The sequence below is a fragment of the Muntiacus reevesi genome, chromosome 3, assembly GCF_963930625.1.
Source record: "Muntiacus reevesi chromosome 3, mMunRee1.1, whole genome shotgun sequence".
NCBI classification, from domain to species: Eukaryota; Metazoa; Chordata; class Mammalia; order Artiodactyla; family Cervidae; genus Muntiacus; species Muntiacus reevesi.
The window spans coordinates 32,988,871-33,010,127 of record NC_089251.1 but is presented as its reverse complement, the minus strand read 5'-3'; the positions used below and the strand labels follow the sequence as shown (position 1 = coordinate 33,010,127).

At 42.8% G+C, this 21,257-nt stretch overlaps 1 protein-coding gene across 2 annotated transcripts; it reads left to right on the top strand.

The window, feature by feature from the left end:
* Positions 1–2,001: 2,001 nt before the first annotated feature.
* On the top strand, positions 2,002–21,062 carry PPM1G (protein phosphatase, Mg2+/Mn2+ dependent 1G). 2 transcript variants are annotated; one of them, XM_065928822.1, is made up of 10 exons: positions 2,002–2,349; positions 15,544–15,613; positions 16,066–16,151; positions 16,514–16,646; positions 17,344–17,759; positions 18,340–18,474; positions 18,810–19,044; positions 19,413–19,542; positions 20,052–20,154; positions 20,456–21,062. In XM_065928822.1, exons 1-10 carry the CDS (start codon positions 2,230–2,232, stop codon positions 20,657–20,659), a joined length of 1,632 nt encoding a protein of 543 aa, XP_065784894.1. In that variant the 5' UTR covers positions 2,002–2,229; the 3' UTR covers positions 20,660–21,062. The 2 variants fall into 2 exon arrangements, with proteins under 2 accessions (XP_065784894.1, XP_065784895.1); XM_065928823.1 differs by lacking the exon at positions 2,002–2,349 and adding an exon at positions 15,088–15,273.
* Positions 21,063–21,257: the final 195 nt, after the last annotated feature.

Sequence of the window (21,257 nt, the reverse complement as noted above, 5' to 3'; positions counted from 1 at the left end):
TCACATTTTCTTTCCCACATTTTTCATTATCTGTTTTTCTCCCATTTTGTTTCAGGCTGTCTTCTATTTTTGTAAACATAATTTAATGTTATTTCCATTCTATATTTAACTTGTATATATGTATACTTAATAAATGGTAGATTTTTGGTTGACTAATAATACAACATTTATGCAAACTTGGCATTTTATATTTAGCTCCTCTTAGTCTTAAAGCAATCTGGAAAAGTAAATACTGTATTTCTTTTACAGATGAGGAACTGAGTCTGAGACAGAATAAGTAACTTGTGAAAGACCACATAGGCAGGCATTATCTATCAAAACTGCTTTTTTTTTTCTTTTCACTACGTCATATTCCATTCTTAGAAGAAAAAAAAGAGGTTGAATAATTTTACATTCCCTTAACACTGCCTTGGTAAATAAGAGATCTCATCCAGATTCATGATGACCAACCGGCCTAATTAACATCTTCTACCCTCATAGCTTAACTTCAAGCCAAGGTTTCCAATGTTTGCGTATCTAGTTGTCTCCCCAAATTAGCGCTACCCCACTTCCCCATCACACCATTTTCTGTTAATGGCTGCACCAATTTTTGTCATCCAGGGTCAAAACCTTGGTTATATTCATTCGTTCAACAAGTATTTAAATGCTATTGAGCACAGATAAGAAGTGTGCTAGGGATGCTGGGGTATAGAATGTCAAAAGTTTGACATGAGCTTCTGCCTTCCTGAAAGGTTTATAGTCTATCAGGAAAATACAAGTGGGGATCCAAACCAATGTAGGGATATTAGAAAAGAATTCTGAAAGGAAGTAAAGATGGGGGTGGGTGGGGAGGTGTATTCCATGGGTGAAAGCACAGGAAGATGAAGCATGAAGAAACCCAAAGACATATTGCTGGAGCACGGGGTGGCAGAAAGGAGAGCAAGTGGGAGAGACATGCAATAATTGAATCAAGTGTGAAAGGTCTGGTTAACTATGTTAAGGCATTAGAACTTTCTGAAGAGCAGGAGGAAGCCATTAGTTTTGTATTTTAAAATAATATGTTTATCCTGAGAATTTTTCCTTTCTCTACCATCCCCTGAATCCAATCTATTACTAAATCCTGTCCATTTTTTTTTTGTCTAATTTGCTCTTTTATCTGTTCCCATTGCCACCAATTTAGTTCCAGCCTTTCTCTCTCACGCTTAGATTAAGAGCCCTTTAACCAGTTAGTCTCCAGGCTTTCTCTCTCCAAACCACACTGCACACAAGACTAAACCAATAATCTCCAAAGGCTCCACCAGGATAACACTGAAGTCCAAGCCACCCATTTTGGCACTTGCGACCATTCTCTATCCTTTCTAATGTTACTACTTAAAATCACTCTCCAACGAGGCAAGCAACTTCCTCAAAAACCCTCCCCAAAGCAGTTCACTTTCTTCACCCCTGCAACCCCGTAACATTTTTCCCTTCTCCCGGGGTATAATGCATGTCTGGGCATCCTGAGGACCTCAAGCAATAGCTCTTCCACTCCCTTTTCATTTCTTCTCCACCCGCACAGACTGGGTCACAGAGAGAGGTCTTCATTTTCTTTGGTCAGAAAGACTTATCTCACATCTTACTCGCATAGGCCTCACAAAGGTACTTCATGCGCTCAGAACAAATTATTAATACTAGTCAACTCTAATTGAACCGCATCGGGAGGAGGTGTGGGAGTCCGAGGGCGCGGCGGAGAGAGAGCTGACACTTTAGAGGATGAACCGGAAGTACCCAGTTCCCCACAAAAGAGCCTCAGACAAAACGCGAGAGGCCAGGCTAGGGGAGCGGAGGTGGGGGACAGCGGGGGGACAGTTAGTGAGAGGTACTGGTTAAGAGAAACCTACCAGGCCGCCCCAGGCAGGCCGCGGCCGTTGGTGGGCGTGACTCCGCCAATCTCGCGGGAGCGGCGGTTGGGCGGGCCGTTGTCCCCGCGGGCGGGGCGAGTTGCTAAGGAAATGACTGCCCGCAGCGCCGCGCCGCGCCGCGCCGCGCCGGCCGGGCGGGGTCTGAAGCGGCGCCGTTTCCGCTTCCGCTCCCTCTCTGCTCCCGTCCCGTTACCGCCTCCTGGACCGCCTCGCGCCTTTCACCGGCACCTTGCGTCGGCCGCGCAGTTCAGCTAGCTCTTGCCGCGCGCGCACCCGGGGCTCCGGCTCCGGCGCCGGCACGGGTCGCGCTTCGTTCGCCTGCCCCTGAGGCCGCCGGTCAGCCGCCGCCATGGGTGCCTACCTCTCTCAGCCCAACACGGTGAAGTGCTCTGGGGACGGGGTCGGCGCCTCGCGCCTGCCGCTGCCCTACGGTTTCTCCGCCATGCAAGGCTGGCGCGTCTCCATGGAGGTGAGGCGGGAGGGGCCCATAGGCTGGCGGCTGCAGGGCGGGAACCCGACGGAGAAGGGGAGCGGGGGGATGGGGTCATCCCCGGGGGAGGGTCCTAAACGAGAGGCTGTGGCCGCAGCGGCAGTTTGTGAGGCGACAGCGAGAGCGGGGTCGGGGCCAAGAGCGACTTGCTGGTGCTCGGGGACCGTGTGACGGTGGCCAGCTTGGCGGCGAGTGCTCAGCCATGTGGGGAGAGGCACCTTCCGCCAACTGACCGACCTCCCCGTGCCTTCGCGCCATCCTCTCATGCCAGCCCAGCTTTCCAGGCTCGTAAACGGTGTGAGGTTTAGTGTAGGGGTAAAGAAGAGAGGGACTATTTATCCACTGACTTTTGCCCGGGAGAGGCGGATCGATGTGAATGACTGTACTTTAAGAAAAAATGTGGTATGAGAGCTTTTTCTGGACGAGGAGTTTGACAGTGAAAGGAAGCCAGGCAAATAGTCTGTTTCAAATTCACATTACCTAGTTGCCTGGTTCTGGGCACCACATGTTAATTTGAGAGGTTTGACTTGACATCCAAGAATTGTCACTCGTTTGTTTTTTCCCTCAGGGCATTTCCTAGCCTTTGGAAAACTTGAATAGTGTCAGTCACTCTAATTTCTTTTAGAATTATGCCTAATTATTTTTTTCTTACTCGGAATTCCTCTACAACTTAGTTGTCATTTGCCTGTGCTTGTTGTAGTTTATAATTTCCTTGATTTTCATTCAAAAACTTTTTTAAATCTTAATCTACAGGAAACTTATTATCCTTTTATAGAAAATTGTAGTTGATAAAATGGAAAAATTCTGGATTAGAAGGAATAGTGTTGGGCAAATGGATATGAAACTGCAAAGGAGAATAGAGAAAACTATGGTAGGAAGGAAAGGGAGAAAGACATGTGTAAAACCTGTTTTTGTGAAGAGTATTGTGAGGTCTAGGCAGAGGAGCCAGGGAAATGCTCTAATTATGTCTGGGATGGAGGGTTTATCCACTTAAACTAGGTGGGCTTCGTGTAGCAGCCAAATACTGTCTCCCTTGGGAATTTCTTCAAATCCCTCGCTCCTCCCTGTGGTTAGCTGTGGAATGACAGTATAAACTTAAATGGTTTGTTCTCAGACTCAAATTTTATACCTCTAGCAGACTTTATCATTAGACATAAAATCTTGGAAAACAGAGAGGATCCTATAGTTCGTCTCACACATATATAGTTTGGCTCCCACATTTTACAGCTTAGAAATTGAGGCCCAAAGAGATTAGGATAGCTGTGCCTTGGTGGAAAGAATCTGTAGGATGGAAGTTGTTCGAGACACTGTTCTCATTTGTGTCGACCTGAAATGAAGCATTTATGTTTCTTTATGGTGCATTGTATGGAGCTTACCAATTCAGCTGGGTGCTTGGAAGATGTAATTATCTGGCTGGTGAAAATATCTTGATGGAGCTTTGAAAGGAAAGGCTTAATGTCAGTCTTGTTTTTGGGTTAGTTGGTAATTTGGAGGTTCCAGTTCTATGGCATTTTTTGTTAATATTGGAAGATTTGAGGTGACTATCTCAGAGTAAGGCTTCTCCTTTAAGTTTCTCATTCTGTATCTTCCACTTTTCCTCTCTGCTGTGGTTTTTTTTCCTTCTGATATTCTTTCTAGTTTTCTTTATAAATTGAGTTGCTTGGATATTCAATTTTCCAAGTCATTTGCCCAGTGATTCTGTACTGTTTGCTTCTCTGTAGGGCATTTCCTTTTATTTTTGGTTTCTCCTCTGGTAATTGGAATATAAGTGTTTCATGAGAGGCTGTTTGGTTTGTAGAAATCTTGCTAGACTATTCCTTAAATCCTAATCTTCCTCCTGAGAGATAATCACTTAGGGTTTTAAAATCTTATTATACTGTTTCTGAATTTCCCTTTGTTTGAATAGTTAAATATACCTAATCAAATCCTCTTGAAGTCCTGTTTGGGATCCTGTTCTGCTGCATCCATAACATTTGCTTCTGGCTTTGTTTCCTTTCTCCCTAAAGTATAATAGTTTCTTTGCTATGGCAAGAAAAGAACTTTGACTTCAGCCTCTTAGCTTTTCAGAAAGTATACTCCTGTTCCTTTTAACCTTTGGGGCTTAATTCCACCAGTTTATTAATTCTACTGACCTTATTTGCTTAGTCCTAATGATTTAGTTGAGGTAAGTTTATCATAGCGGCACACATAATAAAGGTTACTGAAATCCTGATTGATGCATAGATTCAGCCTTAGAGAGTACTGTTTATCCCTTTCCTTGAGGCAAGATGGTAACTGCCAGTAGCTGGCATTTTATACTTTCTGCCTCTTTCTAGCCCATCTTGCTGTGGAACCAGGGAGTTTTGAGGAAGGGTAATCAGATTACTACAGTTGATGTTCCCTTCCCTTCTTCCTTCTCCATGATTTGGAGGGACCCTTAAGCTGCTGGTGGTGGTGCTTGTTCAGTTGTGTCCAACTCTTTGCGACTGCATGGACTGCAGCACTCCAGGCTTCCCTGTCCTTCATCATCTCCCAGAGTTTGCTCACACTAACTTCCATCGAGTCAGTGATGCCATCCAACCATCTCATCATCTGTCATCCCCTTCTCTTCTGCCTTCAGTCTTTCCCAGCATCAGAATCTTTTCCAGTGAGTTGGTCATTTGCATCATGTGGCTAAAGTATTGGAGCATCAGCTTCAGTATCATTCCTTCCAGTTAATATTCGGAAGTTGATTTCCTTTAGGATTGACTGTTTTGATCTTCTTGCTGTTCAGGGGACTCTCAAGAGTCTTTGGCACTCAGCCTTTTTTGTTGTCCAGCTCTCACATCTGTACATGACTACTGGAAAAATCATAGCTTTGACTATACGAACCTTTGTGACAAAGTAATATCTCTGCTTTTCAATATACTGTCTAGGTTTGTCCTTGGTTTTCTTCCAAGGAGCAAGCGTCTTTTAATTTCATGGCTGTAGTCACTGTCCGCAGTGATTTTGGAGCCCAAGAAAAGAGTCTGTCACTGTCTTCGTTGTTTCCCCATCTTTTTGCCATGAAGTGATGGGACCAGATGCCATGATCTTAGTTTTTTGAATGTTGAGTTTTTGGGGTTTTTTTTTCCTTAGTTCTACCAGTTTATTGCTACCAACCCATTTCCCTCCACCCTCATGCATGCATGTTCAGTCTTGTAATCCCATGGACTGTAGCCCGCCAGGCTCCTCAGTCCCTTGACTTTTCCAGGCAAGAATACTGGGAGTGGGTTACCATTTCCTTCTCCAGGGTGAATGAGTTTTAAGCCAGCTTTTTCACGCTCTTCTTTCACCTTCTTCACGAGGCTCTTTAATTCCTCTTTGCTTTCTGCCATAAGGGTAGTGTCATCTGCATATCTGAGGTTATTGATATTACTCCCTGCAACCTTGATTCCAGCTTGTATTTTGGGAGTTAACAGGTATGTTGTGGAAGGGTGCCTGAGAAATATTTATGGAAAGGCTCTTGAGTTTCATGTGTCAAAGAGACTAGGGTAATTTTAGTTTTTGGTAATCAGGGTCTCTGAAGTGACAAGATTGTTTCCTATTAGGAAGTTAAGATGTATATGTTTATATGTGTGTGTATGCGTATATTATAAACACTTATATTTACCCTCTTTTAAAGGCAACATCAATGCATAATGTATAATTCTGAGTGGAATAGCTGTTGCCATATAGAAGCTGGCTTATTAATGGTCAGAGTGGGTCATCTAGAATTGAATGTACATAATGTTGAGCAGAAAGTTCTTAAGATACATGCATGACAGTTTCAATCATTATATTAGTGGGGGAATATAAAGTGAAATATCACAGGCATGCTGTGGGGTTCCACTGGAGAGCGGGCATCTGAAGCTGAGGAACATTTATTGTTTGATCCTCAGATTAGCGTCTCATCTCTGTGACTTAAAGCACTTTTTACTTATTGAACCAGATCAGAATTCCTTTGTCTAGGAGATGGTTAAGCAACTTTCATAAAAGGGCATTCTTTTCATTTGATCAGCGTGCAGTGCCTTTTCTTCACAAGTCAAAGATAGTATGAAATGATATCAAATGTATGCCCTTGAGTACATAGAAGTTGTTTTCTACTATTCCTTTATAAGTTTTCAAACAATTGTAAGTTACAGTCAATGTATTTCTCAAGATTTCAATAATATTTTACATAAATTATTTCTATTGCCCAGTCCTCTAGCAATTAATATTACTCTCAACCCCTAACCACCCTCTATTGGGTTATCTACTTAGAATTGTACGGCTTGTATTTGAGTGTAGAAATTATATCAGATCAGTAGTTCTTGCCATTATTAGCTACCATTAAATTTGTGCTGTCTGGAAGCACAGATCTTTCGAACTGAACTAATAGCATCTCTGATGTTTAATGACACATTGTCATCTCAGTACCAGTTACAGTGGAGTTTTCTGTTTCCCTCTAGATCTAGTTCAAAGATGGAGTATATCAGTATATCAGTAGCCCCTGAAAATGTATATTCAGGTTCTTTTTAAACAACTTTATTGTGCCGTGTCCATTTAAAGTATACATTTCAAGGGTCATCCAGGTTGTGCATGAATCAATCACTACTTCATTCCTTTTTATGGCTGAATCACCTTCCATTGTACGCATATTTTGTTTATCTATTCATCAGTTGATGGATGTTGGGATTTCCACATTTTTACTTTTTTGAATAATGATGCTATGAACAATCATGTTCAAACTTTTGTGTGGAAATAGGTTTTATTTCTTTTGAGTGTATACCTAGGAGTTGAATTGCTGGGTCATATAGTAACTCCCATGTTTAACATTTTGAGGAACTGCCTAACTATTTTCCAAAGTGGTGGTTCTGTTTACATTTCTACCAGCTGTATATGAGGGTGTTAGTTTCTCTACCTCCTCCTTTTACCTGTTGCCCTTTTCCCCCCTGATTATAGTCATTCTTATGGGTGTGAAATGATATTCCATTGTGATTTTGATTGTATTTCTCTGATGGCTAATGATGTTTGACATCTTTCCTTGAGCTTATTAGCCATTTAGGTATTCTTGGAGAAATGTCTATTCATATCCTTTGTTTTTTTTTTTTTTGCTTTTTTTTGCCATGCTTAGTGGCATGCGGGCATTCAGGATCTTAGTTCCCTGACCAGGGATCAAACCTGTGCCTCATGGAAGCATGCAGAGTCTTAACCACTGGACCACCAGGGAAGCCCGTGTTGGTGGCCTTTTAGGCACCAGAGTTTTTAATTTTGATGAAGTCCATTTAGGTGATCCATTTTGAGTTAATTTTTGTGTGTGGTGTAAAGAAGGGGTCTGACTTCATATTTTTTGCATCTGGATATGTGTTTGTCCCAGCATCATTTATTTAGGATCCTATTCTTTTCTCCCTTTGAATTATCTTGGTCTCATTGTTTAAAATCAGTTGACTATAAATATGAGGGTTTATTTCTGGACTCTTCATTCCATTCCATTGATCTGTGTACCACACTGTCTTGGTTACTACAGCTTTTTTTTTTTTTTTTTTTTTCATTTCTTCTTTTTGAGTCCCTTGCATATCTGTATGAACTTTAGGATCAGTTTGTCAGTTTCACTGCAAAAGGCGCCAGGGATTTTGATAGGATTTATTATGAATTTGTAGATCAGTTAATGAGTATTGCTATCTAAAGAGCCTCTTGATGAAAGTGAAAGAGGAGAGAAAAAGCTGGCTTAAAATTCAATATTCAGAAAACTTAAGATCATGACATCCGGTCTCATCACTTCATGGCAAATAGATGGGGAAACAATGGAAACAGAGACAGACTTTATTTTCTTGGGCTCCAAAATCACTGCAGATGGTGACTGCAGCCATGAAATTAAAAAACGCTTGCTCTTTGGAAGAAAAACTATGACAAACCTAGACAGTATATTAAAAGCAGAGAAATTATTTGACTGACAAAGGTCTGTATAGTCAAAGCTACGATTTTTCCAGCAGTCATCTATGGATGTGAGAGTTGGAGCGTAAAGAAGGTTGAGCGCCAAAGAATTGATGTTTTTGAACTGTGGTGTTGGAGAAGACTCTCGAGAGTCCCTTGGACTGCAAGGAGATCCAACCAGTCAATCTTAAAGGAAGTCAGTCTGGAATATTCAGTGGAAGGACTGATGCTGAAGCTCCGGTACTTTGGCCACCTGATGCAAAGAACTGACTCATGAGTAAAGACCCTCATGCTGGGAAAGATTGAAGGCAGGAGGAGAAGGGGATGACAGAGGACAAGATGGTTGGATGGCATCACCAACTCGATGGACATGAGTTTGAGCAAGATCCGGGAGTTGGTAATGGACAGGGAAGTACAGTCCATGGGGTTGCAAAGAGTCGGATATGACTGAGTGACTGAACTGAACTATCTTAATGATATTAAGCCTGTAGTTTTCTTGTGATGTCTGTCTGGTTTGGGTATCAGAATAATATTGGCCTCACAGAATTGAGTTGGGAAATGTTATCCCCTGTTCTTTATTTGGGAAGAGTTTGTGAAGAATTCATACCAATTTTTTAAATATTTGGTAGAGCTCACTGGTGATGCCATCTGAGCATGGGCTTTTGGTAGGAAGTTTGTCTGGTAAAATACACATAAGATGAAATTTGCCATCTTAACCATTTAAAATGTACAGATCAGTAGTGTTAAGTAAATTCACTTTGTTGTGCAACCAATCTCCAGAACTCTTTTCATCTTGCAAAACTGAAACTCTATACCCACTAAACTACTCCCCATCCCCCTCCCGTCCTGTACCCGGCCCCTGGCAACCACTACTATTTTACTTTCTGTCTATGAATTTGACTGCTCTGGATAGCAAAGTACTGGCTGGCTTACTTCACTTAGCATTGTGTCCTCAAGGTTCATCCATGTTGTATCATGTGTCAGAATTTCCTTTTTAAACCTGAATGATATTCCTTGGCCCATATATACCACGTTTTTTAAAATTCATTCATCTGTTGGTGAACACGTGAGTTTTTCTAGTTTTGGGCTATTGTGAACAAAGCTGCTATGAACATAGGTGTGTCAATACCTCTTTGAGACCCTAATGGGAAGATTAAGATCAAGTTGTCTGGAGAAGGCCCTCTTGGTGCTAGTTCACAGTGGCTGTGTTTAGCTGTGTCCTCACAAGGCAAAGGACTCCGCTGGTGTCTCTAATCTCATTCATGAGAGCTTCTTCCTCATGACTTAATTGCCTCTCAAAGCCTGCACCTCTAAATACCATCACATTGGCAATGAAGTTTCAATATATGAATGTCAGGGGGACATAAAACATTCAGTCTGTAACACAGTGGTAATACGTCCATATGATTTTTAAAATCAGACGGTAACACATGACTTTTTAAAATAAATAATATAGTTCTCTTTCCAACCACTTTCAAAATTTTTTCCTTGAATTGCAAAGATTTAGATAAAGTTAAGTATCAGAAATCTAAATGGTTGATCTAGTAACAAAGGAGCATTTATGGATGTATTTGTAACCTTAGGAGATTAACATCAGGAAAAATGAAAGTGAAAATTGCTCAGTCGTGTCCGACTCTATGCAACCACGTGGACTGTAGCCTGCCAGGCTCCTTTGTCCATGAAATTCTCCAGGCAGTTCTGCCAGGCAGTTCTGAGTGGGTAGTCATTCCCTTCTCCAGGGGATCTTTCCAACCCAGGGATCGAACCCAGCTCTCCCACATGCAGGTGGATTCTTTACTGTCTGAGCCACTAGGGAAGCCCACAGGAAAGGTAAGCAGTTTATTAATAGCAGATCCATTGTTTGTCTAGATGGTCAGAAGGGGCTATGTGATAAATGATCTAATAAGGCAAGACCTGAGAGTCCTGAATCAGATGACCTGTGTATTCTACATCATTTCTTTCGGATCATTTCGGTTATTGTGTTATGACCCATCTCTAGGTTTAGAGTAGTAAACAAAGGAGGAGTTATCCCTAAGATATTTGTAAAACAGCCTTTTTTCATGATGTTTTGGACCTACAACACTTTTCCCCTGTGGGATTTGGATAACAATACAAGATAATATATGCTGAATGTCAAATTACTGGTACGGACAGTCAATATTAAGAGAGTTCAGAAGGGGAATGATCACACAGTATTGGTGTGATTGAGAAAGATATTTTGGAGGTGGTGAGACTAACTGGACCTTTAGGAAACAGTATAAGTGGTAACAAATGGGGAGGAGAAAAGTGAGAGAAGGAAAAATATTAGAAGGGATAGGAGGAAAGACTGAGGTAGGCGTGCTTACTATGCCAGGGTAGAGTGTTCAAGTATCAAGAGTGCCAAGAGTAGTTTCTTTTGAGTTAAAGAGATTAGGTTATGGAGATGGATAGGAATGATTAGAGTGCCTTTAATTGCCAGTAAGTTGTATGGAATTAATCTAATGTAGTAGGGTTCACTGAAGGGCCTGACAGTGGGGAGATAATCTGGCAACTGGATGTATGTGGGCTGGATTACAGGAGATAGAGAGTAGAGACAGGAGAGGAGTTAAAATATTGAGTAAAGTAATCCAGGATCATAGTTATGAGGGAAAAGTTAGCAGGACTCAGTGATAGATGTTGATGGATGGAAGTTAGGGAGGATCGATACTAGCTGTTGCCTAGGAGAGCTAAGATTGCATCCACAGAATAAGACAGGTAGGAGAAGCTGTGATTTTTTTTTGGGGGGGGGGATGGGGGAGACTGCTAAGTTCCTGTTTACCTATGTTAAGTTTGAGGTAGAGAAGGGACGTCCGGTGGAAACAGACAATTGGAGGTATAGAATTACAGTTCTTCACAGAACCCAAGAGAACTTTTGAGAAAGCTGACATGGTTTGCACTATTTAATTTCATACAGTGGTTGGGGAGAATGAACCCTGCAAAATGGCTGTTTGGGTTGCTGTTACGGTTATTGCCTGCTCTGTGATGTATGATCTTGAGGGAGAAGGGTTTGTGTTTGAGAAGAGATGTTAATCTAGAAAGAGAAAAATACTGCTTCTGAGGAAGACGTGAAGGAGAGGTTAGACACTGCTATGGAGAAATTAGAAATCTTCCTAGGGAAGATGAGGTATATCTTGAAATAAGACCTCAATCTAAGTAAAGTAAGAGGTTAGCTCATCTCCTAAGTTGTTGTTTAGTCGCTAAGTCCTGTCTGATTCTTTGCAACCTCATAGACTGTATCCCACCCACTAGGCTCCTCTCTCCATGGAATTTCCCAGGCAAGAATACTGTAGTGGGTTGCCATTTCCTTCTCCAAAGGATCTTCCCCACCCAGAGATCAAACCTGTGTCTCCTGCATGGGCAGGTGGATTCTTTACTGCTGAGCCCCCAGGGAAGCCTTTTTTCTGCTAAGAGTGAACAGAAAATATCCGTGAGAACTTGAGTAGTGTGGAAAAGTTTTGTGACTAACTGTGGTTCATGTATTTAAGAGCCAGTGCAGAATAGAGGAAAAAATTCTAAATGGAAGTAGTCACTGCAATCAACATAATTTCATGACATTTTTATGATTAGCAATACTTAGTGGCTCAGATTCAAGGGTAAAGAAAGCAGTTGGTCGGGTTACACAAGGATGGATGACTTTTTCCAGATTGCTAAGAGACAGTGTTGAAATGCTTAGCTCCGACTCAAAGGGACAGAAAGACAAGGGTAAATAAAGGTAGGGAGACTATGGTTGAAGATACAAGTGGGGAATTGAAGTGCTTAGAGCAGGTAGAACAGTTCCAAGTGACATAGATCCAAAGCCTTACCAAAAAGTGGAGGTGAACATAATGTGGAGAGTTCTAGGAACTGAAACCTCAAGGCAGACAATGAGTCTTTATTGTGGGCATTCCTTTTTGAGAAAAAGGATAGAGAAGACAAATATGAACCGGGTACATCATTTCAGAGCAGAATATATGTATATACCTATGTACTACATCCCAATTTCCAAAGAATTTTTATGCATTTTACATCATCTTCATGATTGCCCTGTGAGGATATGAATAATGCAGATACTGTCATTCCATATTGTAAAAATAATTATCATCCAAATCTCACCTTCCACTGATTGGTATGCAATCTTATAGATTTCTTACATACAGATAATTTATGTTTTGCTTTTTATCACTTAATATGTTGTGAACTCATTTCTAAATGAACACATATTCATCATTTCTAACAACTGCATATATTCCGTTGGAGAGATGTACTGTTTGTGATCTATTCATGGAAATTTATTTATTTTTTTAATATTTATTCATTTATTTGGCTGCACCAGGTCTTAGTTGCAGCATGTGGGATCTAGTTCCCTGACCAGGGATCAAACCTGGGCCCCCTGCATTGGGAGCTCAGAGTCTTAACCACTGGGCCAGCAGGGAAGTCCCCTATTCATGGAAATTTAGATGGTTATAATTTTTTTATTGTAAGTAATGCTATAATGAGCATTCTTTGTATCTTTTTATCCTTGTGTTAGTACTCCCATAAGATAAATCTAGAAGTCAAATTTCTAGATCAAAAGACATGCACATTTTAATACATATTACCAAATTGCCTTCCAGGAAAACTGCTAATTTATATTCCTGTTGATCAGAGTATGAGAATCTGTTTTTATCTTCACTCTTATTACTACTGGATACTGTTCATCTTTTTCATCATTTTAATTTGCATAAAAAGATAATTCCTTGTTTTTTTTTTCATTTATTTTTATTAGTTGGAGGCTAATTACTTTACTATATTGTAGTGGTTTTTGCCATACATTGGCATGAATCAGCCTTGGATTTACATGTGTTCCCCATCCTGAACCCCCCTCCCACCTCCCTCCCTCCTTGTTTTTTTTAATATCCATTTGATTACTGTAGAGAGTAATTATTTTTCCAGTGTTCACTGATGGCTAGATCTTCTGCTTCAAAATCACATGATCTTGTGAAGAGCAATGAGAAGTCAAAGAGATTTTTTTAAATAGAGGTGTGGGTTCAAAAGAGGTGTGAGGAGCAATGAGAAGTCAAAGAGATTTTTTTAAATAGAGGTGTGGGTTCATTACGGCTGTGATTTAGAGTGGTGGTGTAGGACAGAGAAAGACCAGCTGATTCTCTTGTCCACTGGGAAGTAGTGGACAGGAAGAGTGCTAAGCTCCTCTACTAAAAAGGTGTAATTAAAAGACATTTAATTTACTTTCGAAAAGCTAAACATTCCCATGGTTCCCTCTTGCTTCCATTCATCTGTTGGCACCCTCATGCCCTCCCACAGTATTTTTATTAGTTTTCTGTGTGTCCTTGTAGTATTAAAGTATGAGAAGACAAATGTCTATTCCTGTACTCCCTCTTACACAAAAAGTGGCTTACTAAATAAATATATTATTTTGCGCTTTGCTTGCTTTATTTAACAAAATATCTTGGAGATCGCCCATGGATTTTTTTTTTTTTTTTTAAGAAAAGCAATATTTGTGGGTCTCTAGTATTTACTAACATGACTTTAATTTACTGTTACTTCAATGTGTACAAACATAGACCTGGACATAAATTCCATGCCAACAAACCAAGCTGCAAAATCAACAGAACTAAAATCGACATTAATGTGACACAGCTGTTTTGCTGAAACTAATCAGCCAGCACATCTTGGCACAGAATGGATACTCAAATATTTGAATGAATGAACGAATGAATGAATTCTTAGGCACGTTAAAGTCTGAGAGTCACTGTAGAGACAATCATAAAAGGCAAGAAAGATGTTGGTGAAAGGAGAGGAGGGGGCAGTATGATAAACCCTGGCTTAGAGGGATGGTAGGTCAGCATGGCTGGTGGTAGAGTCATTGGTAAAGTGGGGGAGAGGAGGAAGATGACTGGTGTGGGTTTCTCTAGATCTCTAGGGATTTCTGGGGATCTCTAGCCTCTAGGGATGAGGCTAAGAGGCAGTTGTGTTGATGGCACACAGGCCATCAAAGGCCTTCTGTGCATGCCCATTAGCTTCTGGGGCCCTTTCTCCTGGAGACAATCAGAGGGAAATAAAAGAGTACTTTCTTTTCAGTGCTCTTTGCCTATCTTAAAACCCTAAGTTTAATTTTCTAGCAGACTTGTATAATGACAGCATAGTCTTATTTTAGGGACAGCAGAACTTATACACTCCAATTTCCTCTATCAATATAATTTAAAAAATGTAAATACTAAATACCTGAAAGACAAAGGAGAACTATTAACTTTACTAATTAATCAGAATAAATAGATAGTTATATCCTTTCTGTCTGTAGAGAATATACCTATAAGATGATTGGAAATTTCTTTTCAGATGTGCTGTGCCTTCCAAATTAAATGGTGTCTCAGTTCCAGCTGGAGGTGGGAGGTGGGATGACTCTTTGCAACCCCATGGACTATAGCCCTCCATGCTCCTCTGTCCATGGGATTATCTAGGCAAGAATACTGGAGTGGGTTGCTATTTCCTTCTCCATGGGATCTTCCCGACCCAGGGATCTAGCCCATGTCTCCTTCATCAGCAGGCGGATTCTTTATCACTGAGCCACCTGGGAAGTGGCTGATTTAATTGTAAATTCCAGTTAACAAGTACTGCACACAGTGTAGTTTAATAACTGTTTGTTGGAAATATTTTCTTCTGTAACTGTATCCTCCACCTAGCCTGGTGGGTTAATCTGTTTTGGTGGTGCTTTTCTGGGGGTGGGAGGTGGGGTGGGGATGCTTCCACTCAGGCTGTCTTAGGATTCTCCTAGAAATTTTGCAGGTAGGTAAGGCTCTTGGGTCGCTTTGTCACTTTTTGCTATCCTCCCTAACATTTTCTTCCTTGAAGTTCACTGATTCATAGAAGGGATCTGGAAGTGACTTTAAAGATCCTTTATTCTGGTTCTTCCCATAGTTGCCACAAATCCAAAAGGGTCAGGTCTAGAGTTCCAACAGCCAAACATTCTGCCATCTGGACTGAGATCTCCTAGGCTGAGGCTGCTAGACTGCAGAGGTAGTGACCTGATTCATCTCTTCCCTTCTTCCCTCCTGCCTTCCTTTCCTTTTGCTCTCTCCCTCCCTTCCCTCCTTCCTCCCCGCTTCCTTTCTCCCACCCTTGTGCTGTTCTTATCATCCCATCTTCCTTTCTTATTTCTAGGCCATGTAGGTCAGCCAGGGAAGGGTTTAGTGAGATTAAGATGTGAAGGCGATCCTTCTGACCTGAAATGCACAAGGAAGAATATCCTTTGACCTTAAGAAATGCTAATTATGCTCTTTTTTGTAGGATGCTCACAACTGTATTCCTGAGCTGGACAGTGAGACAGCCATGTTTTCTGTCTATGATGGACATGGAGGTAACTTTAGCAGATCATATTGGTAACATTCTGGGAACCCCAATTTCAGGTCCTTTGTTCTTTTCTTTTCCAGAGTTCTGGTCCTCAGGTACCATTTCCTGCCTAGTCCTGTTTTTCTCTATTCTGCCATTCCTTCTTCCCAGTAGGATATTTGATTTGTTCTTAATCTTACCAGGCCTTGTTTTAATACAAGAAGCCTTTCCCTATATTTGTCTCTTTTTCACTGAAAACTAAGTATACAGGTGAGAAAACATATGGGCAGTATTAACATAGCCCCAAGAGAGGTGATGGTGAAATCCATTTTCTTGGTCAGAACTTCCCAAAACATTGTCATTCAGATAGGTTTCAGATGTGCTAAGATATTCATCTCCTCAAGCTTTGGGATTCACTGGTGTGTTGATATTATATCACTTTCTGTGTGTGCAAAGCTGTGCACTTTACCTTTCTTCTAGGGGAGGAAGTTGCCTTGTACTGTGCCAAATATCTTCCTGATATCATCAAAGATCAGAAGGCCTACAAAGAAGGCAAGCTACAGAAGGTCTGTCTTCCCACACTGTTCGTTCTCCACTTCTGCAGACTTTCCCTTTTTCTCTCCCCCCACCAATCCTTGGCTTTTCTGATTGCCACCCAGCTGCTTCTTACTGTATTTCTTAAAGAATTCTGTACCTAATTTCTTAAAAGAATTCTGTACCTAAAATGAGCTTATTCCCACTTGGTCGTTTTTAGAGTGTCTTATTGATCCCCAAGTCTCTGAACTGTTTGTCTCTGAGTTATCTTACAGCTTGGTGGATCACTCTGATTTGCATCCCATCCTTGTGCCCAGGATTGTGCATAGGCAATTCATTTTGTACCTGCATAGTTTTTCCTACATTTGCTTTATACTATTTTGCTTATATTTAGGCTTTGGAAGATGCCTTCTTGGCTATTGACGCCAAACTAACCACTGAGGAAGTCATTAAGGAACTGGCACAGATTGCAGGGCGACCCACTGAAGATGAGGATGAAAAAGAAAAGGTTGCTGATGAAGATGATGGTGAGTGTGGCACCTTTTGTTTGAGAGGAAATCAGCATATTAAAGAACCTATTCTTGAATATGCATATAAATTACGTGTCAACTCTGAGAGAAGATGGCTTCCTCGGGCCCTGGGAAATCCCCTGTATGTTAAAGAATCCCCTGTACTACAGGTGGTAATGAACAGGAGAGAGAGGATTAACCTTTGTTGAGTCCATAGTGTTGTAGTTGTAAGCTGTACTTTTGTATACATTATCTTTTGTTATTGTGAAGGGGTCTTTCTGGTTCCTTGTTAATGTTTATGTGATCTTTTTTTTAAAGATTGGAACTGCTGTTAGCCATACCAGCCAGTCATTAAGCCTGGGCCCTAGGCCTGGACTGGCATTGTAGACTTCCTGGGTCCTCAGTCAGAAGAGGGTTTCCAACTTACCCATAAAACATGAGAGGTGATAGGCGACACATACAGGACTACTATTCCTTTGACTAAGAAGGGAGTGAAACACAAAGACCAAAGGAAATATATGGAGGCTGATGTTGCTTGAGGAAAAGAAAGCAAAGGGCAATTTTTCTGAGTTGTGATAAGAGACAGGAGCTACTTGAGAAGGGGGGGTGGTGGGCAAGTAAGTCGGAACTCAGGTCACAAGGGCTGTGGAGGTAGTAAGGGACTGCTTCCTGGAGGAGTCTGGCATGGGGCGCTGATGTAGCATCTCCCCTGCAGTGGACAATGAGGAGGCTGCACTGCTGCATGAAGAGGCTACCATGACTATTGAAGAGCTGCTGACACGCTACGGGCAGAACTGTCACAAGGGTGCTCCCCACAGCAAATCTGGAGCTGGGACAGGCGAGGAACCAGGGTCCCAGGGCCTCAATGGGGAGGCAGGACCTGAGGACCCATCTAGGGAAACTTCTACAGAGGAAAATGGCCCCACAGCCAAGGCTCACACAGGCCTTTCCTCCAACTCGGAATGTGGGACTGAGGCAGGCCAAGGTGGGGAGCCTGGCACTCCCACTGGTGAGGCTGGGCCTTCCTGCTCTTCAGCCTCCGACAAGCTGCCTCGAGTTGCTAAGTCCAAGTTCTTTGAGGACAGTGAGGATGAGTCAGATGAGGCGGAGGAGGAAGAGGAAGACAGCGAGGTAAGGGCCCATGGGGTCAGACAGATGCTGAAGTTGTAGAGAGGGCCTGGTTGATCGCTGTGCATAATTGCTTTCTACTCTTTTCTGTCTCCTATTTTGACAGCATCCCTCAAATATAGTTTAAGCTTTTTGAAAATTATTACCTCTGCTAACACAGGTACCATTAGTGCCCACTTACCTCTTTTGTTGACATTGTAACAAATACATCTAGTTCTAGCCTTTCAGAGTCTGTCTCCTAGAGAGATAACAAGATGGTGTTCCTTTTGGATAGTTGGGTGTTTCTTTTTTCTGGGCAGCTTATTCTCTGGTCATGTTGCTGGAAGGTGTATTTGGCTAGCAGCCCTGGCCTTCCCCAAGGTTTCCTGCTAGCGACCACTGAACCTAGTTCAGGAAACCAGTATATCCAAGCTAGCCCTCTCTCCCTTCCGCCACATTTTTCCATCAGGATATTATATATGTGCATCTACCAGTGTTTTGAGAATCTGTGTTCAGTAAAGGCCTCTTGGTTCTGAGTGTAAGTTAGGGGGAGGGGCAAGGGGGTCACCCCAGCCTCAGTAGCCTGGGGTTGTCCCTCTGGCAGGAATGCAGTGAGGAAGAAGATGGCTACAGCAGTGAAGAGGCAGAGAATGAGGAAGACGAGGATGACACTGAGGAGGCTGAAGAGGATGAGGAAGAAGAAGAGATGATGGTGCCTGGGATGGAAGGCAAAGAGGAGGTGTGTGGGGAAAGGGGGGCAATGAGTCTGAGAAAGCCAAGAAGCTAGGTGTGGTGAATTCTCTGATTGTGATTTTGGGAGAAGGGTCCCCTTTCTATCTTCACACTGAAGTCAGTGGTCATGGGGGGATTTACTCTACAAGGGGAACTAGGTCTTTTGGGTAGAATTGTCTCAGAAAAGGGGGAGAGCATGCTGTAATTTCCGGAAAGATTAAATCTTTGACCCTCCTGTCTGTTAAAGCCCTCTTGGTAGTCCTAGTGAGAGGAGGAAATATAGGAGAATGATGAGAACTGTTACCCAGGAGCTCCTGTGATACTCCCTTTCTTCCTTTTAAGCCTGGCTCTGACAGTGGTACAACAGCGGTGGTGGCTCTGATACGAGGGAAGCAGTTGATTGTAGCCAATGCAGGAGACTCCCGCTGTGTGGTGTCTGAGGCCGGCAAAGCTTTAGACATGTCCTATGACCACAAACCGGAGGATGAAGTGGAGCTAGCACGCATCAAGAATGCTGGAGGCAAGGTTACCATGGATGGGCGAGTCAACGGTGGCCTCAACCTCTCCAGAGCCATTGGTAAGGGCGAAGAAACTATGGGAAAGACTTCTGGGGTCTTGGTCTCTCTTCAGATGCCTATAGCAAACTTTAATCTTCATAGCCCTTTTATTTTTCAAACTAGTTTTGTATCTACTACCTCTGTCCCTTAAACATCTCTGTGAAATAGGTGAGATAGGTATTGAAAAAGACAGGTTAGTGACTGACTGAAAGTTCAGCAACCCAAAGACAGGGCTAAAACCAGAAAAATTAGAACTCACTTCATCCCACGAGATAATGGAACTTTGTAAAGAAGAGAAATGAATGGCAGGGTTTGATTGGCCTCAAGCACAAATCTGTGGGAGGTGCTCAGACTACTTGTTCATCAGCCAACCATTCCTTTACTTCAGGAGACCACTTTTACAAGAGAAACAAGAACTTGCCACCAGAGGAACAAATGATTTCGGCCCTTCCTGACATCAAGGTGCTGACTCTCACAGACGATCATGAGTTCATGGTCATTGCCTGTGATGGCATATGGTGAGCACTGGCAGAACATCCTAAAATTCCCTTTTTCCCCTGCAGCGTTACTTCTCATGTGGGGCTCTGAGCTTCTTTATCTTCTTACTAATGACTGTAGTCAGCGCCTCTTCTCTGGTTGCTCTAAGATTAGAGCCTATATAGGTAACTTGGTGTCAAGATCCCCAAGGGGAAGGCAGAGCTGACAACAGTCTCTGTGGGTGTTTACATTGGCCTGGGGCATCTGTCAGGCTTCCCAGGTGGTGCAGTGGTCAAGAATACACCTGTCAGTGCAGGAGACAGGTTCAATCCCTTGTTTGGGAAGATCCCCCTGGAAGAGATAATGGCAATCCACTCTAGTATTCTTGCCTGGAGAATGCCATGGACAGAGGAGCCTGGTGGGTCCATTGAGTTGGACACACTTGAGCAACTGAGCATGCACACACGGGGCATTTGTCATCTCTATCCATGTTCTTCTACTCTGCCTTGGTGGGACTAAAAAAGATTCTTACTGTTGTTTATGACCCCAGGAATGTGATGAGCAGCCAGGAAGTTATAGACTTTATTCAATCGAAGATCAGCCAGCGCGATGAAAATGGGGAGCTTCGGTTACTGTCATCCATTGTGGAAGAGGTAAGTCCCAGGGTGGAAAGAGGGTGTCTGGTTTGTGTATCCAAAATTTTCTCTTTGAGCCTGAGTTAAAATCAGAGCCTGAGAATACTGACATACTAAACTCTGACTAGAAAGATCGACTTCCCCTCATTTCCCTGACTTATCCTTTTGCCTTATGGACTAGCATGTAGCCTGTTTTGTGTCACCTGTTGCCTGTTCCCTTGCTTCTGCCACCCTGTCTCAGCAAGGCCAGCCCTCTAAGACTTTAGGTTCCCAGCAAGTTTTCAAACCCTGCAGCTGAGCTGCCCCTTCCCTTTTGTAGCTGCTGGATCAATGCCTGGCACCAGACACTTCTGGGGACGGTACAGGGTGTGACAACATGACCTGCATCATCATTTGCTTCAAGCCCCGAAACACAGCAGCGCCTCAGCTAGAGAGTGGCAAGCGGAAACTGGAGGAGGTGCTGTCTACCGAGGGGGGTGAAGAAAATGGCAACAGCGACAAGAAGAAGGCCAAGCGGGACTAGCGGTTGTCCAGATCTCTGCCCACCTAGACTGTTTTCTGAGCCCTCCAGACTGAGACTGAGTTTTGTCTTTTTCCTTTAGCCTTAGCAGTGGTTATCAGGTGTGCAGGGGGAGCTGGGTGGCTTGGCTCAGCCCATTCCAAAGAGGGCTCTTCCTCCACACAGCAGCCTGGGAGCCTCTGCTGTCCTCCCCAGCCTCCTCCTTGCTCCTTGGGGCTCATCACCGGTTCTGTGCCAGTGCTCTGTTGTGTTGGAGGGAAGGACTGGTGGTTCTGGTTTTTACTCTGTGAACTTTATTTAAGGACATTCTTTTTTATTGGCGGCTCCATGGCCCCTAGCCGCTTGCACCTGCTCTCTGTTGTACACTTTCAATCAACACTTTTTCAGACTAAAGGCCAAAACCTAATCGTGCCCATGGTGTCCTTTTTTCTCTACTGCCATCTTCACTCACCCAGGGTGCCCTGGCTCCGTACTTAATCCCACCAGAGTAGTATCTATGTAGCCCTTTTTCTGCGCGCACACGCGCGCGTGCGTGCGTGTGTGTGTGTGTGTGTGTGCGCGCGCGCGCGCGCCTGTAGTAGTGTAAGTTTGGGAGAAGGGG

What these genes read in the sequence shown, in the direction of transcription:
- PPM1G (XM_065928822.1), top strand. Translation starts at nt 2,230, where the DNA reads ATGGGTGCCTACCTCTCTCAGCCCAACACGGTGAAGTGCTCTGGGGAC. An exon ending in GGTTGCTGATGAAGATGATG is followed by an intron (nt 16,647 to 17,343) that starts GTGAGTGTGGCA and finishes TCTCCCCTGCAG; the next exon opens with TGGACAATGAGGAGGCTGCA. An exon ending in CAACCTCTCCAGAGCCATTG is followed by an intron (nt 19,045 to 19,412) that starts GTAAGGGCGAAG and finishes CCTTTACTTCAG; the next exon opens with GAGACCACTTTTACAAGAGA.